Source organism: Diorhabda carinulata, chromosome 5 (assembly GCF_026250575.1).
Source record: "Diorhabda carinulata isolate Delta chromosome 5, icDioCari1.1, whole genome shotgun sequence".
Taxonomy (NCBI): domain Eukaryota; kingdom Metazoa; phylum Arthropoda; class Insecta; order Coleoptera; family Chrysomelidae; genus Diorhabda; species Diorhabda carinulata.
In genome coordinates, this window is record NC_079464.1 from 6,037,264 (window position 1) to 6,058,491 (window position 21,228).

A 21,228-nucleotide genomic window follows, 5' to 3' on the forward strand; every position below is an offset into this window, starting at 1 on the left:
AAATTTTGACGAAGGAGAATGTACAAACATTTATAAAGGAGGTTGAAGATGAAATATTTCTATTTAAAAAAGCACGACTCATGTTTATAATTTATTATTAAATCAATCTGTTCCTTAGGTCGCAATGATAATATAGTCCGGTCAATTTAGACATAAAGACAAATATTAGTTGAGAGCTAGTGTTTACCATTACAAATAAAAATCCCTATCGATCCTTTGTGTGCTACAAAAGTTATTCGGGGTCGAAGGTCAAAATTTGAGGCTTTTTGAATTTTTCTCCAAAACGGTAAGTTTTATCAAAAAAACTGAAACTAAAGTTGTAGATCTTTTTACAAAAATTCACCATTCCTGAGATATCGCAACTCTAAGAGTCATATAAATACCTATTTGTGTCCCAAAACAAACTCAAAATGACGCAGATGTCATAAGAATTTAAACAGCAATAGAAAAACTTAATACAACAAACACAACAATCGTAGTTGGTGGATATGTTGATACTACTTACTGCAATGACTCTAATGGATAAAATTAATTATTTTCTGAAATATGGAAGGGCTCAACAGCAAACAGAAACATATTATTCAAAAATTTTTTTTGTGTTCTTACTTTAGTATACTTTTATAATATTGATTTTAATATGATTTAGGAAATAAAGTTTTCTACTAAAAATAAAGAAAAAAAGATTTTTGAGCTACAGATCATAAAACCAGGTATAGGTTTATGTATACAATTGATAATAAAATCCAAAAATGTATTGAGGTTAGGAAGTAGATAGTTCAGTTCTCTCCGATCCTTAACATTGTAAGGACATACCTCCGAAACTTTAAGAAAAATAAAATAATCTACCAATTGATAACGTATTTGGTTTTTTTTTATAAATACACCATTACCTTATCCATAATCACAACATATTCCCATAGAAAATATTGTTTTCAATGTTTATAAATCTTAAAATACTGTTGAATTGAAACAATGAATTAATAGTCGGTTTAAATAATGAAATAAGTTATGAAAAATGTGACCTAATGTGGGGTAGTGACTTAAAGTGTCACATTTGATAGCGGAATTGGATAAAAAAATAATCAGAGAGCTTGTAGAGAACTTTGGAAAACATCTCCAAATTGAGTTGAACTATTTCACTTACGTGCATGCTATAAAAGATTTTCCTATATAGATATTCAATGAAAAATAGAGTGAATTATATAAAAAAGTAGTACTTCAAGTATGTACGTATGAGATGATGCTTTAAATTTGCCGGTGTCTTTTACAACGTTGATATGAATTTTTTTCTATCAAATTTGTATCATTGCATATAAAAAAAGGAAACCAATATTTATAATTATACATTATTAATAACTAAAATTGTGATATATACATTAAAATGACGAACTTAGTCTAAATAAGGTAATTTTTATAATTAAAAAATTATAATATCATTGTTTTTTTGTTATATTTGATTAGAAACCTATGAAAAAAATTGGAGCTACCATATTTTTCCCCTGCCACTGTTTTAGTATATTAAATCTGTATTACGTGTTAATTCTCGATAATTTTTAGACGTTCATGGTATATTCTGTATAGATCGGATTCGTTTTCATGTAATAAACAACATTTCCATTACATTTTGTTGCTTTTCAGATCATTACCTAAATCGTTAGAACCATCTAGAACAATTTAAAATCATTTTTTACCAATTTAAAACTCTCCAAACTAAGTTTAAAGCTTGTAATAAACAACATTCAATTACATTTTGTTGCCTTTTAGATCATCATCTAAACTGTTAGAACCATCTAGAATAATTTAAAATCATTTTTTACCAATTTAAAACTCTCCAAACTCAGTTTAAAGCTTGTAATAAACAACATTCAATTACATTTTGCTGCCTTTTAGATCATCATCCAAACTGTTAGAACCATCTAGAATAATTTAAAATCATTTTTTACCAATTTAAAAATCTCTAAACTCAGTTTGAAGCTTTTCATATGATAAAAAGCATCTCAATTACATTTTGAAGCTTTTTAGATCGTTCCTGAAATGTTTATAAGTATCCAAAATAGTCTAGACCCTTTAGGGTCAAGTTTCTGTAATAAACAACATTTCAATTACATTTTGATGTACTTGACGGAAAACAAGCCCATAAGGTAAGGGCTGGGGTCAATTATGGTGGTTAGATGTGAAAATGGATCATAAAAAATTTATAACTGCAGACAACAATGCAGAATTTATAGAAAATGTTAGGGAAAAAGGTAGGACATTAAAATAAAGCTAAAAGAGTGATTTTGGTAATGTTATATCATATTCTTCAATGACTTTGTGGACCACATCTTTCTAAATTCTCTTTTCACAAAACAAATACTTCTTTCGGGAAGTTCTAAGATATCTAGAATGTTTTCTTCCATTTACAGATTACGGATAATCGACAACTCACATAAAATGGTTTGAAGCTTCCATTTTCACAAAGATATCATTCAATTCTTGCAAATATCTCATAATTCGACGCCAGATGATTGAAAAATTTTTCTTGGTACATATTCTGAACCTTCTTCGACAATTTCCTCCACAGTTGGATGTATAAGTTGCTTTCAATAACCTTGTGGATCGCATCTAAATTTTCTTTTCACAAAACAAATACTTCTTTCGGGAAGTTCTTCTAAGATATCTAGAATGTTTTCTTAATGAAAAGCACGAATTTATTCGATCATTGGTACCTCTGCACCTTCGAAAAGACTCTTATCTGATCGCTACACTCAGAAATTGTTCAATATTGTTAGGAATCACTACAAAACCTGCCTTTCTGCGTATAATCCTTTGTATGTATAATATTTATACCAATACTTATTACTATTTTTAAAATTTGTTTTAAATTTTATGATAAAAAATGTAAGTAACGATTCTTTTATCGATACCTGAGTATTATTGGTTTATTATACATTCATCCATCAGAGTTATTGAAAAGAAATTAGAGTGGCTAAGAAAACGTTCAATTGTGGCATGGAATAATTCATGATAAAAATTGAAATATCATCCTTAATAATTTTTAAAATAAACTGATGTTTGTAAAATTAATCCCAGGATATTTTCCAAATACTACAATTCTATTCAATATTTTGAACTTCTTCTAGAGTTATATAACAACGAAAGAGTTATTGCATTCTCTTGTACAAAGTACAATGTCTTTTTTACCCTGTCTATTTTTATGTATGTCATTTTTCTTTATGCTTTAAGGCTCATACAATAAATATTCACAATATAAACTAATCGTTATCAATTTTCTCTTTTTTTAAAATACAATTATTAATTTTAAATGATTATATCATCATTTTTTAAGAATATAGAAAAATTGAATCATGAGAATAAATATTTATGTATAAATATAATTTTTTGTAGAATATATTCTCTAATTACCCTAACTTCAGTCCACATAGAATATTTGTATATATTTTTTGGGTAATGATAAGAAAAAAACAATGAACTCCCCATAGTTTGATTACTAGGAGCCGATAAAGAGCTGAGAAGTAACTTTTGGGGACTACAACTCAATTTTCTCCAAGAGAATTACAAAAATGCAAATTTGAGCTTTAGTATGTTACCAGATAACTATCGGAACTTAAAATCGAAGTACAGAAGGATATCAGTTGAAACTAAATTTTAAACGAATCCTTATTTTGATAGAAATTGTTAACTGTTTTTTTTTATAGTACGAAAAGAAACTGAAAAAAGATCTTAAATAAAAATAAGAATTTTTGTAAATTACAACAGGTTCATAAGATATTTTATCACACACTTTACGACATTTATAATTCGATATTATACAGGCTACTTTGAATTAGAATTAATAACTTTACTGAAGATAAGTGAGTGCTGATGACGGACTACAAATGAACTACTCCCCAACGTTGATAGGTTTCTATAAACAAACAAAGTACTTTGAAACATTAGAGCTTATAGAGTCGAATGGGCTACTGGTAAATGTTATAATTATAGTAACAAATGAACTGCTTTGAAACGCAAGTCAAAGTTTTGGTTGAGAAAAAAACCGATAAAAACACCAAATATAGCAAAGTAATTTAAAAAATTTAAATAAAATTGAACTTCGAGGATATGCTGATGACGGGGTAAGAATGAACTACTATTCAACGTTGATACGCTTCCAGAGACAATTGAACTACTTTGTAACGTCGATGACTATATTATTAAATGAAGTACTGGAAAAGTAAGTACTGGAAAAGTTACTGTTTATGAGTTTTAGTTTTCAGTAAAAAAAAACAAAAATGTAATTTATTTGAAAATTGAAGGAAAAAATCGAAAACAAAATCGAAAGATAGCAAAAGAATCAAAACAATTGAATTAAAATTAACCTCAAGGATAATGGGGTACAAATGAACTACTTTTAAACGTCAAAGATAGTGTTTACAAGACAACAAACAAATGAAGTACTAAAAGTGATAATTATACAAACAAATGAACTACTTTGAAAAGTCAAAGATACTGTTTACAAGTCAAAGTTTTGATTTCCAGATAGACAAAAAAATATGTTATTTATTTAGATACTGAAGAAAAACTTATCAACACCAAAATATTGAAAAGACCTTCGAGGATATGCTGATAACAGGGTACAAATGAACTACTCATCAGCTTTGATAGGCTTCTAGACACAAATTAACTACTTTGGAACGCCAAAGACTATACGGTCAATTGAAATGTTAGAAAAATTTCTTTTTACAGTCAAATTTTTGATTTTCAGAGAAAACAAGAAAAAAAATTTCATTAATTTAAATACAGAAAAAGAAAAATCGACATTAAAACCAAAATATTGCAAAATAAAATTAAATTTCGAGGATATGTTGATGACGGGTACATATGAACTTCCTTTCAACGTTGATTGGCTTCTAGCGATAAATGTACTAATTTGGGCCATCCAAACTTATAGAGTCGAATGAACTACTCGTAAACGTCATAATTATAGAAATAAATGAACTACTTTGAAACATCAAAGTCAAATGAGCCTCATGCCATTAATATATCACAAGAATATTATTTTTTTTTTGACAGTACACTAAGAAAAACTTCGAATACATAGAAATTTTTAGTTGATATTGTACATCAAATATTAAATCACACTCAATATACACCTAGTATATAAAAAAATATATTTTCAGTTCTGTTATTTCTCGAAAATCGATATAATTTTTGAATTTGGTGAAATACTAAATATGGGGATGTTAATAAACAAAATAATTGTAATAGTTGTAAGCTGCCACAAACATCTGTACGTGCAAATAAGTTGAAGCTATAAAAAATACGTGTAATATAGCAAATCTCAAATAATCTTGTACTACAGCCCGACGCGGACCTACACACTTCTTACTATTAAAATCACAAGTAAATGTACCGGTCCGATAGTAGGAATCTAACATTTTTTCTTTCTCCGACCACCTATCGAACACCCATTTAGTAAGATTTTCTGAATCCTGAGGTAGGTCTTTGCAGGGGTATAATCGGTAGAACATAATTGTTTCACAAGCTTCACGATGTCCAAATACTATATGGCTCAGATCTACAGGCCAACCGTTAGGATATGCGATCGTTATATCGAGGACCCATTCGATTTTTGGAATTTCTGTTTTATCACCTGAAAATAAATGCAATTACATTTTTATAAAACCACCCCATATTTGCATAGCAATTTCTGAAATAATATACGTATTGAATTATTTATATAAAATAAATAAAATTAATTTGGAAATAAATTGTGAACTCACTATTTTCAGAATTAGAATTATTATTTATGACACTCTTTTGACTCAAAGTATCCATTATAACTTGCATAGCTCCAACTCTTGGTAAAGTAACATGTTCAAATTTGGGTAAATTCATTTTTTCGGCATATCGTTGAGATATAGCTTTCCGTTTCCTTAAAAATCCACCTTCGGGAAACAATACCAACCATTTCCTTTTAAGGGGGATGTAATAATTCAACAAATGTTTTCTGAATTCTTGGAGAGATTTTTCACGCTTTGCCTTACCCTGAAATTTGTTTTTATTAATTTGATTACTGAAAATTGTTGTTTAAACAATGAAAAGTAGCGAATCAACCTAATCATCTATCCAATAGAACCTACAAAGCTCACAAATTTCAAATCAATTAAAAAATAAACAAAGATAATAGTGGAAAGCTTATAATGAAACTAATAATTTCAAAATTAGCAAAGGAACTGTCTTAAAAAGATTTGGCATTATCTACATAAATTCCAGTTGTATATAAATCGAGAGAAAAAATAAAGTGCACTCCCCCTTGAAAAAGTCTCAATAAACCACATAGGAGAGCACATGAGACTACAAACCAGCTCATAAAACAGTAGAAGAGGTTTGCTGATGTTATTAATATAAATTCCAGATAATTTGAAGACACCAACAACTGAAAAATGACTACATAATGGTTGGAAAACCTAGAGAAAAACTACAGTAGCATTTACCACCGAAGAAGTCTCATCATACTAAATAGGATAGCATATGGGGCTACAAACCAGCTCATAAAATGGCTGAAGAGGTTTGGCACTGTTAGTAACATAAATTCCAGTTATTTTGAAGAGACCAACAACTGCAGATTAACAATATAATGGTTGGAAAGCCTAGAGAAAAAATACAGTAGCATTTACCACCGAAAAAGTATCATCATACTGAATAGAAGAGCACATGTGGTTACAAACCAGCTCATAAAACGGTTGAAGAGGTTTGGCACTGTTAGTAACATAAATTCCAGTTATTATAAGAGACCAACAACTGAAGATAAAACATAGTTAGAGTATGGTAATGGTTGAAAAACCCACAGAAAAAATAGAGCAACATTTCCCTTCGAAAAAGTCTTATCTTGCTACATAAGACACATGGGACTACAAAATAGCTTATAAAACGGCAAAAAAGGTTTGACAATGTTATCTACATAAACTAAGGTAATGGTTGGAAAACTTGAGGAAAAAATAGAGCAGAGTTTCCAACTGAAGAAGTCTCATTAATGTCACATAAGAGGAAAAATGGGGTAAAAAACTAGCTTTTAAAAATAGATTCTGATAACTATTATTATTAAATAAAATATTAGTACTAATCATTTGAAACCTATTAGATACTATGGAATTGATACTTAAATTTCAAGATTTCTTTTATTGGTTCCACGATCAACTGAAAACATCTGGTTCTGCAGAATTTATGCCTCAAAGAAAAATGTAAGAATTGATAATTGCCCTATAAAATTAAAATTTATACTAAAAATCAATAAAAACCCTTTTAATATCGAAAAAGTTGCAGAGCATTCAAATATGATACAAAAGGGTCAAACACTCACCGACATAATAAAAAAATCCTTGTGCAATACACTAACAACTCCAAAATTTGTATATTTGAAGACACTGTCCATGATCCACATTATATTTGGTATAATTTGTTTCCTCGGATTGAAACAAGCAAATAATAAAGGCACATCAGCTGTAGATTGATGATTTGCTATTACAAGTGTCCGATCATCTAAACATTCCGTAAGATCATCTCCTAATTCCACAACTGGAAATTTCTGAATAAAAATCTCCAAAATCTTCAAATATTTCAACTTACTGTTATAACCTGCCGAATAACTCCATAATGAAACCATGGCTAAAAGCCAATGGAAAAAATATCCTTCGATCTTCCAATAAACCTCTGGGTTAACTTTTCTGAGTGGTAACAAGAGGAACATCCACATCACATACGTTGGTATTGAATATAAATTATTTATTAAAATAAAGCACAGCCTTAGTATACCTTTTGGTATTTTATACCAGTCTCTGGAAATCGAAGAAGAAATCATACATATTCTCTATATAATTGAAATTTACAGTTTTTAAAAAATTTATGTATAAAGTTCAAAATATTTCGACAAATTTGAATCGACATAGGTCTCTCCGATCATGAATAATGAATGAATTTAAATTCAGCTTATCATATCAGTCATTCTTCCATCTAGTACTTCTTCCACACTTTAAAACTTTGCCTTTCAAAGTTGCAATTAATAAATTTCATATTTATTATGAAAATAAGTTTTTTAAACGAAAACCCACCCTTTTATCTGAAGCTATATTCTAAAATCTTCATTTTAAACTTTGACCAAAGCATAATTTCTTACTTTACATTAAATGATATTTTCGAAAATAGTCATTAAGTAAACTAGGTTGAAATGAATTATATATTAAAATCTAGTTACACTGCTTAGAGGACGTTTTGATAATCAAATTATTATCTTCAGACATACAACATCACTCAATAAGTCGTGTGATTGACTCACAGATGGCGCTGCTATTGTCGAATCCATTTGACGTTTATGGTGTACCAGCTTTCAAAAAACTATGTGTGAAGTTTCATGACATTTTAATTAGTCAGAAAAAAGTGACAGCCATTTAAGTGAAGATATTTTTGTTATTTTCAAAGCAATCGATTCAAAACAATTTCATATGTTAATTTATAATTGCTTCTTGATGAAAAAAAAAAAATACTGTACAAGTTCAGCATTGGTTATTTGTTTGCTGAATTTAAACGTGGTCGTACAGACACCTATGATGGTGAACGTTCTGGTCGTCCAATTGAGATGGTTACTTCAGAAAACATAAAAAAAGTCCACAAATTGATTACAACTAATCGTAAATTGGATTTGCGTGAGGTAGCTGAGGCCGTAAAGATATTAGAAGGCAGTGTTTTTACAATTATGCATGAATTTTGACCATGAGAAAGCTTTTTTCAAAGTGGGTGTCGCGTTTACTCATGATCAAAAACAACAAAGTGTTGATGATTCAGAGCATTGTTTGGCCACGTTTACACGTAATGAATCAGATTTTTTGTGTCGATATGTGACAATGGATGAAACATGGATTCCTCACTTCACTCCGGAATCAAAACAATCATCATTTGAGTGCACTGCAGCCGGTGAATCACATCCGAACCGTCCAAAGGCATAACAGTCAGCTAGGAAGGTTATGACTTCAATACTTAGGGATATGTATAGACTATTTCCAAAAGGGAAACAATCAATAGCGAATACTATATAGATTTGTTGGTTCGTTTGAATGCAAAATTCAAAAAAACGGCCTCATATTTCAAAGAAAAAATCACTATTTTACCAAGACAACGATGGTTAAATTGAACGAGTTACACTTCGAATTGCTTCCTCATCCAATGTATAGTCCAGATCTGGCCCCCAGTGCCTATTGACTATTCGCTGATCTCAAAAAAATGCTTGGTAAGAAGTTCAGCTCAAATGAAGAAGCAATTGCGGAAACTGAAGCCTATTTTAAGGAAAGAGACAAATCTTTCTACAAGCATGGCATCAAGAAGTTAAAGATGAATTCGAATGATTGTATTGTTCTTGAAGGAGATTAAATTGATGGATAAAATCGATTTTAGGCAAAAAAATGTGTTTTCTTAGTTAATCAAACGACTTATTGAGTGATGTGAATAAAAGAAAAGTCGTATCAAAGTTAAAACTTATTTTTAAAATCTTATACTTACTGATTGTATGTAAATACTGAATTATAAAAACAGAATGAACTTTTCGACATTATCTAGTACTCAAAATTGACCTTCGGCGACTTTTAATGGTGTCATGGAAAAGGTCGATATAACAAAGATTAACATAATAATAAAGTTTATCAACCTAACACTACAACTGTTAGTTAATGGAATCAAAACATTATTATGATCACTAAAAAGAACAGTTTTATTCATTTATATCTGTACTTCAAAAACCACAATTTTCAGATGAAACAATTACAAAAATTCTCATTGACCATGAGTAACAACAATTTAAAATGTAAACATTTTTTCTATCTTCAGGTTTGTAAGGAATTCAGTACGTTTTATGGAATAACAATTGCCTAGTTTATTGAAAAATTTAAGATTAATGTCCAGCAATTATTTGAAGTATTTAGAATATTGATTACACTGGTAAACACTATTTATGTCACAGGAACTTTGTGATGATTTTTATATATTCTTATTTAAAAAAAAATTATTATTTTGTTTCAGTCACGACCAGTTTTTTTATGATAGCTATTTATTCTTTTCTGACCTCATCTTACGTGTTTTTGATTAAATAACTTAATTTAGGTGACTGTATAACGATTGCATTTAACTAAGTTAGGTTTACATTGTAAATAAAGTATTCTAATAACCCACGTAGTTTTTGTTATGTGAATTAACATCTTTTTTACATCTCAGCATCAAAAATTTCCACCTTTAATTTAAAAGTGATATTTAGTCTTTCCTTTCGTTATCCTGTACACCACCAAGATAAATCTTAGGTTCTATGTTGTATAACGTCTGTGAGACAAGAATCTGCCTTTTAGTATAACGATAATTTGAACGGAACCAAAAGATTACATAAGTGATTGATTCAAACAAAAGGCGTCCAAACATACTGTTCAGTGGCAAAACGTCATTATCGACCAACAGACAAATTTAAACTTTAAACGATTTAGTACATAATTTGAATTTGTCTAAACAACAAGTTGAATTTTTGGTGCCTAGATGAAACGACTGGAATTTACTTTCTCCTGGCAAGAAAAAAAATTTTTTTGTTTCAATCAAATGAAACCATACAGATGATTTAGTCTTTTGTAAAAACATTCCTGTAGTGATAAATTTACAAGAAAATGAAGTTCCTTTTTGAAAATATTGAATACAGTGAAAATATTTGGAAAAATTGTGGAGATTTTAAAGTCATTGCTCATTTGCTTGGCCTACATTTCACAAAATATTTATAGAAAAAGTCATTACACAAAGGAAGTATGACCCAAGCTTAGATTACTTACTGGATACTTATACTTAAAAGACAAACTCAGAGAGGCAAAAATTGAAGGAGTATTTATTGGTTAACAAATACGGGAGCTAATGAAGGATACAAACTTCAAAGAAAAGCTGCATGATTTGGAAAAAGTCGCCTGAAAATATTTTGTGAATGTTATCTAGAACTTCCTAAGAAACCATGGAGTGGAAAATTACAAAGACTTAATTAATGAGCTTTGGGATGTGATATTCTTTGAAAATACATATCCTGCACCTTCATTTGGATTTCTTCCTCGAGAATTTGGGTGCTGGAGTGACAAACAAGGCCATCAGAACATTTCCTTAATAGAAAAACGTTATCAAGAGAAAAAAAGTCCAACAGATTACTGTTGGAGGCTCTCATCAAAATCACGAGTTATTTATTGTATATATGTCTTGATATCACAAAGAGACTTGTTGTTTGGTAGCCATAGTACATTCAAAATTTGGTATAAGTTTTCATGTGACAAAAAATTTTTAAATTTTGTTGACCAGTGTAACTTTCTAAAAATGATAATTAACTAATAGTTTCACATGCATGAGTTTTTATTAGAAAAATTTCATGAAATTTCTCAATTATCTATACTGCAGAATTTTTTTTTCTTTTTTATTAGTTCATAAAGGTTTCAATATATGTTGTTTTGGAATGAATGAGCCAACAGATGGATTTTTATCACTTTTATCTCTACTTTTTTCGCCCAATTTAAACTATGATAACATTTTATAATTTTAATTGCACTGGAAATGACTAATTATTGATAGCTAAATTGTTTGATCAAATATAGCCTATACATTATACAAATCATATAAAAATCATTATGGAAAAATGTCTTTTTTCTATTTGTTTAGAAAAGTGTGTTCCAATTTGCAACTCCAGTAAAAGTACACCCATGATTAAATCCTTTGGACCCCCCTCTTAGAATGTAATACAAAATTATATCAGCCTTTTTTATTTCATAAAATCCACCCCTGAGGAATTCACATTTTTGATGAAGTGGTGAAGTTGAGCAAGAAGTTATCTGCTTTTATCCCACCATTCGTTGAAATTTGTTCATAAGTTTTAAACTGCAAAACAAACAGTATAATCAAGTTGGAATTTCTGGAACTGTTAGTGATATTCATACTGAATACGCTGTTTACACCACCACTCACAATTACACCGTTTAACGCGTGTTTTGATAACCAAGTTATCTTCTTAAGAGACTGAAGTGAAGTTCCATCTTAACTATCCATTTGAAACCATAGACAACAATCGTTGAATTTGTAATGTATATCAGCGATAGTGAATTGAATTTTTGACTATATACTTACGAGAATCAATAGCTGAATTGTAGATTTTTTTCTTAATTAACTTATTTTTACGCTCTTAAGCCTTTATAGTGCGTTATAACATTTGATATATTTTGATATAATAAACTTATTGAACATTGTCTAAATGACATTAGATTGGTGTACTAACAAATCTATTTTTAGGAGTCCATTGTTTGTTAAACGGACCTTATATGTGAATTATTAACAATTTTAACTAATTTAACCAATTGTAGTGGTATATAACATTTTTTTATTGCATAATTAATAATAATTACGTCCATATAATGTTTATTTATTTTACAAATTATTTATATACAAACAAAAATAAAAGTGGACTTACCTAATTGAATTTCGAACATCCATTTTATATTAATTTTTCACTTTTTACTAAAGTTCATTCCTTAATAATTACGTCACCAGAGCATAAATAAAAGTTTTTCAACAAATTATAACCTGACTTTTGACATCGTTCCTCAAAATAATCGATAATATTATATAAATATGTGTCTCTTATCTTAATTAGATATAATTTGGAACTGAAAAGTGGAATACTACATCAGAATATTTGAATGAAATGATATCCTTGAGAGTAACAACTAGGTATGTTATCAATCATTTAACAAATAACTGTGATGTTAATGAATACAAACTATCACGTACCACACGTTAGAAAATGTATCATAAAATTTTACATCACTCTTATACACAAATACTTAAAACTAATGTACCCGGTTAATACAATCACTTAATTTGACTTGAAAAAGTTAATCCTAAAATATGATAACAACTAAATTCTGTCAAGTGTCTTTTATATAAAATGTCAAATGTCAAAGGAAAAAGTCATTGAATTTTTTAGCGGAGTGGTTAACTAATTGACATTGAAGTAAAATCAAAATATCCTCTTTGGTGATAGTGAAATATTTGGTGGGGCACCTAAGCAATGCTTCAAAAGTACTTATAATATCCTATACTGCGTCAAATAATGAGATAGATTCTCATGGATACAATAGAAACAAAAGAATAGTTCTGCACAATCAATTGCAACTCAAGATTTATTCTATTTTTAGAACGCCACAGAATTATATTGGTATTAATTCTGTGATACCACATATAATTCTGTGGCAGCACTCATAATGGATGAACTAGTAAATATATTTGAAGTCTCCGTGGGTAATGAAAATTTTTAGATTATTATTAGTTCCATACAAAAATAATCAATAAGTAAATGGTATTAAAAAATCTACCTTCAAAATCAAATGCAATTATGGCTATGGAATAAATGAATCAATATAATTTGGTTTCTTGAATAGTGTCAGAATTATAGTTATTTTTAAACTATATTAGAAATATCTTTTATACACCTCATTTTTTTGAAATAATCACGGTAACATGACATACTATTTGATTGAAAAAAATTTGATCAATTATAAAAAAAATAAAATTGTATCATGGAACACAAGTTGGGTGAGTGGATTCCGAACATATCTTGGCTCTATAAGATGATTGATGAAATTGACATTTATCATTGATGACAGTCTATAACAGTGACGTGCTAAGCACGGGGTGACGACGTGTTTTTCAAAAGATCTATTTGTCCAAAATATAGTAAAGATGTTGGATTTATTTACTATTTTTAGTAAAGGTGGCATAGTATTATGGTGTTTTCAAAGTACAAATCAAATTTTCACTCCTTCTGTGAATGCTTTAATCAAAAATGTGATTTTACAGGTAATTATCCAATATTTCATACAAAATATGTTATTGTCCAAATTTTAATATACCATATGTCTTTCAAATAAGGAATAAAATATTTTGGATTATTTTGAATTTTATTTTCGCGTACATTATTTCCTAGAATCTTTATTATAATTTCAAAACAAATTATAATAATTGTATATTTAGTAGATGCCTATTAAAATATTTGTAATTTAAAAACGATACATTATATATTAAAAATTGTTATTTTGTGATCGTCAAAATGATAAAACTTTGATGTTATTGAAAGCGGAAATAATTAAAAATATTGATTTGTGAGTTCAATATTTAGTATTGAGTTATAATAAGTCCTATGCATACATTTAGAATACATTTCAAGCTATTGCTGTATATTTTACTTAATTTATTGTAAATATTTGCTTATAGCTATGAAAATATATATTTTAGGAAAGAACAGGTGTCAACTTGTTCGATCATAATGGATTACAATTGCAATACAAATTAGATAATGAATTTGATTTGGTATTCGTAGTAGCCTATCAAAAGATATTACAGCTGTCCTATGTTGACAAATTTTTAAACGATATTCACCTAGAATTTAGAGACAAGTACAAAAATGAACTTACCGAGAAGCTGTACTTTCAAGATTTCAATTTTATGGATATTTACAATATGACACTTAGATCCGCAGAAAATTGGGGTAAAATTCAGTTGAAGCAACCTAAACAAATGAGGACTTTTGAGGAGTCTGTTAAATCTAAAAAGACTGTATCTTCAATGATAGAAAGAAAAGGAGAGGAGAAGCCACAGAAACCTAGTAAAAAGAAAGAAGTGAATTTCAGTGAAGGTAAATATACGAAAATATTTATGCAATACATTTCTTATCAATGATAACTGGTATTTATAATTTACTTGAACCTAAACATGTTTTCTATGGATGTGATTTGTACTTGGACTAATGAAAATTCTATTCTTTTCATATCTACTTTATTATATTTGTAAAAAAGTAAATTATTAGTAAATTTGCTAAATGTAAAATGATAATCCCTGGCAATCATTTCAATTCATGGGAAAAAGAAGCTCTCATGCAGATTTTCTTTAAGTGGCTGAAAGGACATTTCAGTACTAGATATTTAAGTAAATAATCTGACTTAGATGAAAGATTGGCATCCTATATATTGATGCCAGTAGTTTCAAAAGCTGCAGCTGCTTTTTACCCTATTGTCGACAATTTGGCAGGTGAACTGGTTCAGGAAGGACAAGAGAGTGAGAGAGAGGAGAGGGAGAGATTCGTTGGGTATATTTTGGGGGGGATGAGGAAATTTTTCATGGTGAGGAGGCTGCATTGGAGTTGGCCTTGATATAGGAAATGCTACTCAACAGGGCTTGGTTTGGGTGGTTGATTTGTAATTGTACTTCTCCTGGCTGAAAAAAGAAAAAAAAACGACGGATTATACCGATTATATGGGCTTAGGAATAAAAAGAGAGCGAGAGGGAGAGAGAATAAAAAGAAAAGCTCTATACAAAAAAACGGCTCTCTTCGGATTTGGGCATGTGTTTTTGTTGTTTGAAGTTGTTTTGTTTTTTTTTTGTTCATTATTTACTAGGTGAGCAGGTAGTTGGGTGGCGAGTACAGTGGCAGCTGCTTTATTCCCTATCCTCGACCATTTGACTGGTGAACTGATTCACCAGGTTACAGAAATGGCAAGGGAGTCATAGAGAGACAGTAGAGGGAGAAAGAGAAAGATTTGTTGGGTTATTATGAGCGGAAAGAGGAATTTTTTTATGGAGAGGAGAGTTTATTCGAATTGGCCCTGATATAGGAATTACTCCTCTGCAGGGCTGGGGTTGTAGTTATTTGTTTGTGATTGCTGAAAAAATAAAAAACGAATGACCCTATTGGGATTGCTGACAAAAGAAAAAACGACCCTACTGGGATTTGAAGAAAGAGGAAGAAAGGGAAAGCTCCCGCCTAAAAAATGATTCTTTCCAGGTTTTGGGATGTATTTTTTAATTCATATATTTCTTTTTTTTTTCAATTTTTGAATTATTTTTGTTTTTATTTTCTGTTCTTTATTTAATAGGAAGCGAGTAAATTGGGGGGCGGGTACTTCGACTTATTATTCCCTATCGTCGGCCATATAGCTGTTGAACTGGTCAAGTTATCTGTTATCCTTTAAGTAAAGAATATTGGCCTTTTGTGCTAGTGAAAGTGGTCACTATTTTCTCCACAAAAATGCTGTGGTTTACCAGGGGTTACAAACCTGGACAAGGTGCTCTATGTTCCAAGCTGAAATTCTCCATATTTGTCATGAATTATTATTTTCAGTTACCTTCCAATAGGCTTTTGATTATTACAATGGTGCTCTCAAGATTTTGCATACTTATGTTTTGTATTCAGAATGTTTGTGTTTCCTTTCTTTGATTTTCTACTTTTTAGCAATTTACAATAATTATATATATTGTAATTTCCCACAAAACAAAATTTTTCACTTTTTATTTGGATAAAAGTAATTCATGTATTGTAGAAAAAATATTGGCTCCCCCGTCTCCAAAACCTCAAACGAACGGTTTGATTGATGAAGACACATTAGCAGCTAACAGAGCTAAATTAGCTAAAAAAATGCAGAAGAAGAAGCCGGATGTAAAGTAAGTTTTTGTTATATTTCTCAGGTTAAAGTTTTTTAATTATTCATATTTTCTAGAAAAAGTCCCAAAAGTCCACCAATGGAAAAAGCTGGTAAGAAACCGAGAATTTGGGATTTGGGTGGAACCAACAAAGATTTGGAGACATTGGAAAGAACCACAGATCGACCTGAAGATGCCAGAAGTAATTATACTCCTGATGTAGAGGTAACCAAACATCCTTCTTCTCAATAGTTTATATAAACTGAATGTTCGATTTTAGATGGTTGGTCAAATGAAAGGGGTAATCAAAGATCTAGAAGTTGAATCATCTGAAGACGAAGATTACGAAGAAGAAATAGAAAATGTACCAATCTCACAAAATAAAACCAGTAAAGGTGGAATGTTTTCCATATTCAGAGGATTAGTTGGATCAAAGAATCTTACAAAATCCGATATGGAACCGGTGTTGGAAAAAATGAAAGATCATCTAATATCCAAAAATGTTGCCGCTGATATCGCTGTGAAATTATGCGATTCAGTTGCTACTAAATTAGAAGGAAAAGTATTGGGTACATTCGATAGTGTAGCTACCACCGTAAAAAATACCCTAACGGAATCTTTGGTACAGATCTTGAGTCCTAAAAGGAGGGTAGATATCCTTAGAGATTGCCTAGAAGCACAAAAAGCTAATCGACCATATGTGATAACATTTTGTGGGGTAATATACCACAATCATTTTTTAATCATTTTTAAATTTATAAATTTCTAGGTGAACGGTGTAGGTAAATCAACTAACCTTGCTAAAATTTGTTTTTGGTTAATTGAAAATAACATGAGAGTTCTAATAGCAGCTTGTGATACGTTCAGAGCCGGTGCAGTGGAACAACTTCGAACTCACATGAAATACCTGAATGTCCTTCATCCGCCGGAAAAACACGGTGGGAGACAAATGGTGCAGTTGTATGAAAAAGGATATGGAAAGGACGCCGCTGGTATCGCAATGGAAGCTATCAAATTCGCAAGAGATTCTAAAATTGATGTTGTATTAATCGATACAGCTGGTAGAATGCAGGTAAATATTGATTTTAATAATTTTTTGTGTTAGATTCCACGTAGATACAGAAATATGTTTCAAAATAATGTATTTAAGTGGTTTCAAATATTGTTTGGGAGGTTGGAAATTATTGGTACATTTTTACTTTATAATTTAAAAAAAAATTAGCTCCAAGAAACTTTCCTTCTATAATAAATTTGCCTTATGCTACCTAAAAAATTTTCTAACGAATCTCTCTCTTTCTCTTATGTTACTAACCACTACGGTGTATTTATATGAATCGTTAAAAAAAATTCAATATTTTATTTTTAGCGTCAATTTTTAAGTTAAAAAAGCTAGTTGTGGGTGTATTCAATTAATTTATTATCTTTATTATCATTTTTTAAACTTCAGCCATCGCCCCATTAGCAACCAGGTCCCCGAGTACCCACAGTACTAGTATATAGAAACTAAATTGAAAATGATTTTTATAAATGAATGCGACTTTGCTTCGTCTCATAACTCACTAAAAACGTTGTACCAAACTTACCTAAAGTGCAAGCTGAGTTGAAATTTTTGTACCCATCTTCCTTAAGTTCTAAAGTATTTTACAGCCCCCCAGATTCTTGACCATTTTTTAAAAATATAAAATTTTCCCCATTTGAAAAATTATTCATAAACATTTATTTACATACACAAACTGCAAATTTTACACATAATTATAGAACTAACCTAACCTAACCTGAAATCTGAACAGTTTTTCAAATAATCTTTTAATATTTAACTTTCTTTACTAAAGTTTGAACTTTTCAGGATAAATGAACTTGTTTCGTATATTATTCAATCTCTTACTTGATTCCACTCACTCAATGAAATTAAAGTTGGGTGGTTGCTTTGGAGGGAAATCAACTTTTTGTAAAATCCAATCAAGTTTCAAGGCTCCCATCTTCCCCATACTTTTCATCCTCCCCTAAAAGTCGAGTTATATTTTAATACAATACTTGTAATATTTTCAGTTGTTGGATGTGGGTTTGGCATCTACTTCAATTTAGTTTGTTCTTTGTCCGAATTCAGTTTTTGTTCTTCGAATTTCACACAGAATTATAAACTAATCAATTTTCATCTAAAATCAATTATTTTAAGATATTAAGAAGTATATTTTTGTATTTTATTGTGATATAAACTAGTGTTTCCAACTTTTTACGTTATTTTGTGTATTTTACTTCTAGATATGTCCTTTTCCATATTTTTATGTAAATACCTTGTCAAAAGCTGATTTGAAATCAATCAATAGTAGGTACAATTAGGTCTCTATCACTATTGTTATTTTTATTCCAAATAGTCAAGTGTTTTTCACAAAAAAATTTCTTTTGTCTGCATATATTTACATTTTTGGATTTCTTAGTTGGAGATTCAATTACTTTTCTATTTATATACATATTTTTTATAATATCGTAAAAGAAAATTTTCGATACATCTGTGGTTTAAAGTAGTTCTAATTTTAGGATAACGAACCTTTGATGAGGGCATTAACTAAATTAATTAAAGTGAATGAACCAGATCTAGTACTTTTTGTTGGAGAAGCATTAGTTGGAAATGAAGCCGTAGATCAATTGGTAAAATTCAATCAAGCATTAGCAGATTATTCTTCAAGTACAAATCCCCATATCATAGATGGAATTGTGTTGACCAAATTTGATACAATCGATGACAAGGTAATCGAATTATCATTGTTTAATATAAAGTGTGATCAAAAAGTACGGCGAATCATTTTATTGATAACAAGAGGAACATAAAATTTGAATTGATCTTTCAAAGTACACAGTTCTTAGTTTCCATTGCGCTTATACTAATTGTGAATTTGTAACCTGTTTCCGAATAACTATCATATATTCTACTACGAATCAAGAGGTACTGTACTTTTTAATGATGAAGAAGAATATTTTTGATTCATCTAGGCTCTTAAGAACAAATAAAACACTAATTTTTTATGGAAGACACCAATTTTTTATGGAAAACACTAATTTTCTATGGAGAAACACTAATTCTCGATGGAAAACACTAATTTTCTATGGAAAAACACTAATTTTCAATGGAAAACACTAATTATCTATGAAAAACACGAATTTTCTCTTGAAAACATTTTTTGTGAACAAAAAACTTTGTATGAAAAATGTTACTTTTCTATTGGAAAACGCTTATTTTCTATTAGAGACTCTAATATAACATAACTTCCTATGGAAAACACCAGTTTACTATGGAAAACACTAATTTTCTATGGAAATACGTCAAGTTATTGACGAAATATCAATTTTTTGGTGTTTTTTTCGATGGTTTTCTCCGTTTTCCACGGTAGTTGGCGCGTATGACAATTTTTTTCAAATTTTTCACAAACTACTCAAAAATCATTACTATCGGTTTTGATCAAATTTTGGGTACATCTCCTGGACTATTTATCGCGACACCTAATTTGAAATCAACTGAAAAAAAAAACATTTTTAGAATAGAAATGATAAAAATGATAAAAATGATAATGATAAAAATTTCAAAAAACTAATTATTGATGGTGATGTCGTTTTTTAGGTTGGGGCAGCAATATCGATGACTTACATAACAGGACAACCAATAGTTTTCGTTGGAACAGGACAAACTTATACGGATTTGAAAGCCTTAAATGCTAATACTGTAGTACATTCTCTCATGAAATAGAAATCTTAAAAGTTGCCTTAATAACCGTAAATTGGAATATAAGTATATATTTTTTTTTAATTCATAAAATTGTGGCATTTTTAATACGTTGAAATGGTGATCGTCTTTAGGTTTCGTTCTTGTTCAGCTAGTGCATTTTTTAAAACTATTATTATTTATTTTCTTATTATTTTTAGTCGTAGTTAATTTCAAAAATTTTTGAAAATAAATTGTATATTTAAAGTTTTAACTAACTAATTCATAGTAATTTTTAATTAGAGTAATATTTCAATTTAAATTTATACATTTTCTCATTTCAAACCGATTATTGGTCGAAAACTTAGTTAGTTTTGTGAGTTTTTTCTTTTTCTATTTTTTATTATTATTACTTAATGTTTTTATCCCTTATTACTCAATATATAAAAATCAATTATTGAAATATTAATTACTCTAATGTATTGATTAAATTTTTTAAAAAATAAAAAATTTATTGTTGAAAATTCCATTTTTAAAACTTAATTCGGATGTTTTTGTTAGATGTATTTTTTAATGTTTTTTTTTTAATTGTTTATCAAATCATGCTCATTGTATATAATGTGGTGATATTTTTGTAATAAACAAATATTTTCGGTTTAAAGAATAAAAAAATTGTTTTCCCAAATTTGCTTTTCATTGTTTCCTTATTCAACCCTTTGGAAGTATATATAGCATAAATATGGTAATGGAAGGGAAAATAAAACGTGACATAATGGTAGATCACCAGTTAATTATTCGCAAGGAAAGTTGAAAGTTAACCAAAAGATGAAATTATAAAATAATTAAATGATGATATCACAAATTGAATGAAATAAAATTTTATACAAACCTGTCAAGATTTCGGACCTCCTTTTTTACAACCTCTTTGTTGCAGTTTTATTTCTGCTGCTTTTGGAAACTGCTTCAATATTTGGACATCTGTAAAACTACGTCCTGCTCCAAAATTACCAAATATTATTTACTGAAAGCTT

The 21,228-nt window shown here is 29.4% G+C and overlaps 2 protein-coding genes across 2 annotated transcripts; one reads left to right on the plus strand and one right to left on the minus strand.

Moving 5' to 3' along the window:
* Positions 1 to 2,333: 2,333 nt before the first annotated feature.
* LOC130893995 (acyl-CoA:lysophosphatidylglycerol acyltransferase 1-like) lies at positions 2,334 to 12,971 on the minus strand. The gene is made up of 6 exons (XM_057800475.1): positions 12,817 to 12,971; positions 12,497 to 12,692; positions 7,609 to 7,817; positions 7,343 to 7,557; positions 5,763 to 6,027; positions 2,334 to 5,632 (listed from the first exon to the last, which is right to left on the minus strand). Exons 2-6 carry the CDS (start codon positions 12,517 to 12,519, stop codon positions 5,223 to 5,225), a joined length of 1,122 nt encoding a protein of 373 aa, XP_057656458.1. The 5' UTR covers positions 12,520 to 12,692; positions 12,817 to 12,971; the 3' UTR covers positions 2,334 to 5,222.
* Positions 12,972 to 13,674: 703 nt separating this feature from the next.
* On the plus strand, positions 13,675 to 20,882 carry LOC130893802 (signal recognition particle receptor subunit alpha homolog). Its single transcript, XM_057800192.1, has 8 exons — positions 13,675 to 13,884; positions 14,320 to 14,719; positions 16,401 to 16,521; positions 16,578 to 16,725; positions 16,781 to 17,218; positions 17,270 to 17,572; positions 19,039 to 19,248; positions 20,117 to 20,882. Exons 1-8 carry the CDS (start codon positions 13,768 to 13,770, stop codon positions 20,240 to 20,242), a joined length of 1,863 nt encoding a protein of 620 aa, XP_057656175.1. The 5' UTR covers positions 13,675 to 13,767; the 3' UTR covers positions 20,243 to 20,882.
* Positions 20,883 to 21,228: the final 346 nt, after the last annotated feature.

Excerpts from the sequence above, each read along its gene's own strand:
- LOC130893995 (XM_057800475.1), bottom strand. The coding sequence starts at position 12,519 with ATGGATGTTCGAAATTCAATTAG. Across the intron at positions 7,818-12,496 it reads GATGTTCGAAATTCAATTAG|AGACTGGTATAAAATACCAA; the intron begins GTAAGTCCACTT and ends TTCGATTTCCAG. Across the intron at positions 6,028-7,342 it reads AGGATTTTTTTATTATGTCG|GGTAAGGCAAAGCGTGAAAA; the intron begins GTGAGTGTTTGA and ends AACAAATTTCAG.
- LOC130893802 (XM_057800192.1), top strand. The coding sequence starts at position 13,768 with ATGTTGGATTTATTTACTATTTTTAGTAAAGGTGGCATAGTATTATGG. Across the intron at positions 16,726-16,780 it reads ATTATACTCCTGATGTAGAG|ATGGTTGGTCAAATGAAAGG; the intron begins GTAACCAAACAT and ends GTTCGATTTTAG. Across the intron at positions 17,573-19,038 it reads ATACAGCTGGTAGAATGCAG|GATAACGAACCTTTGATGAG; the intron begins GTAAATATTGAT and ends TTCTAATTTTAG.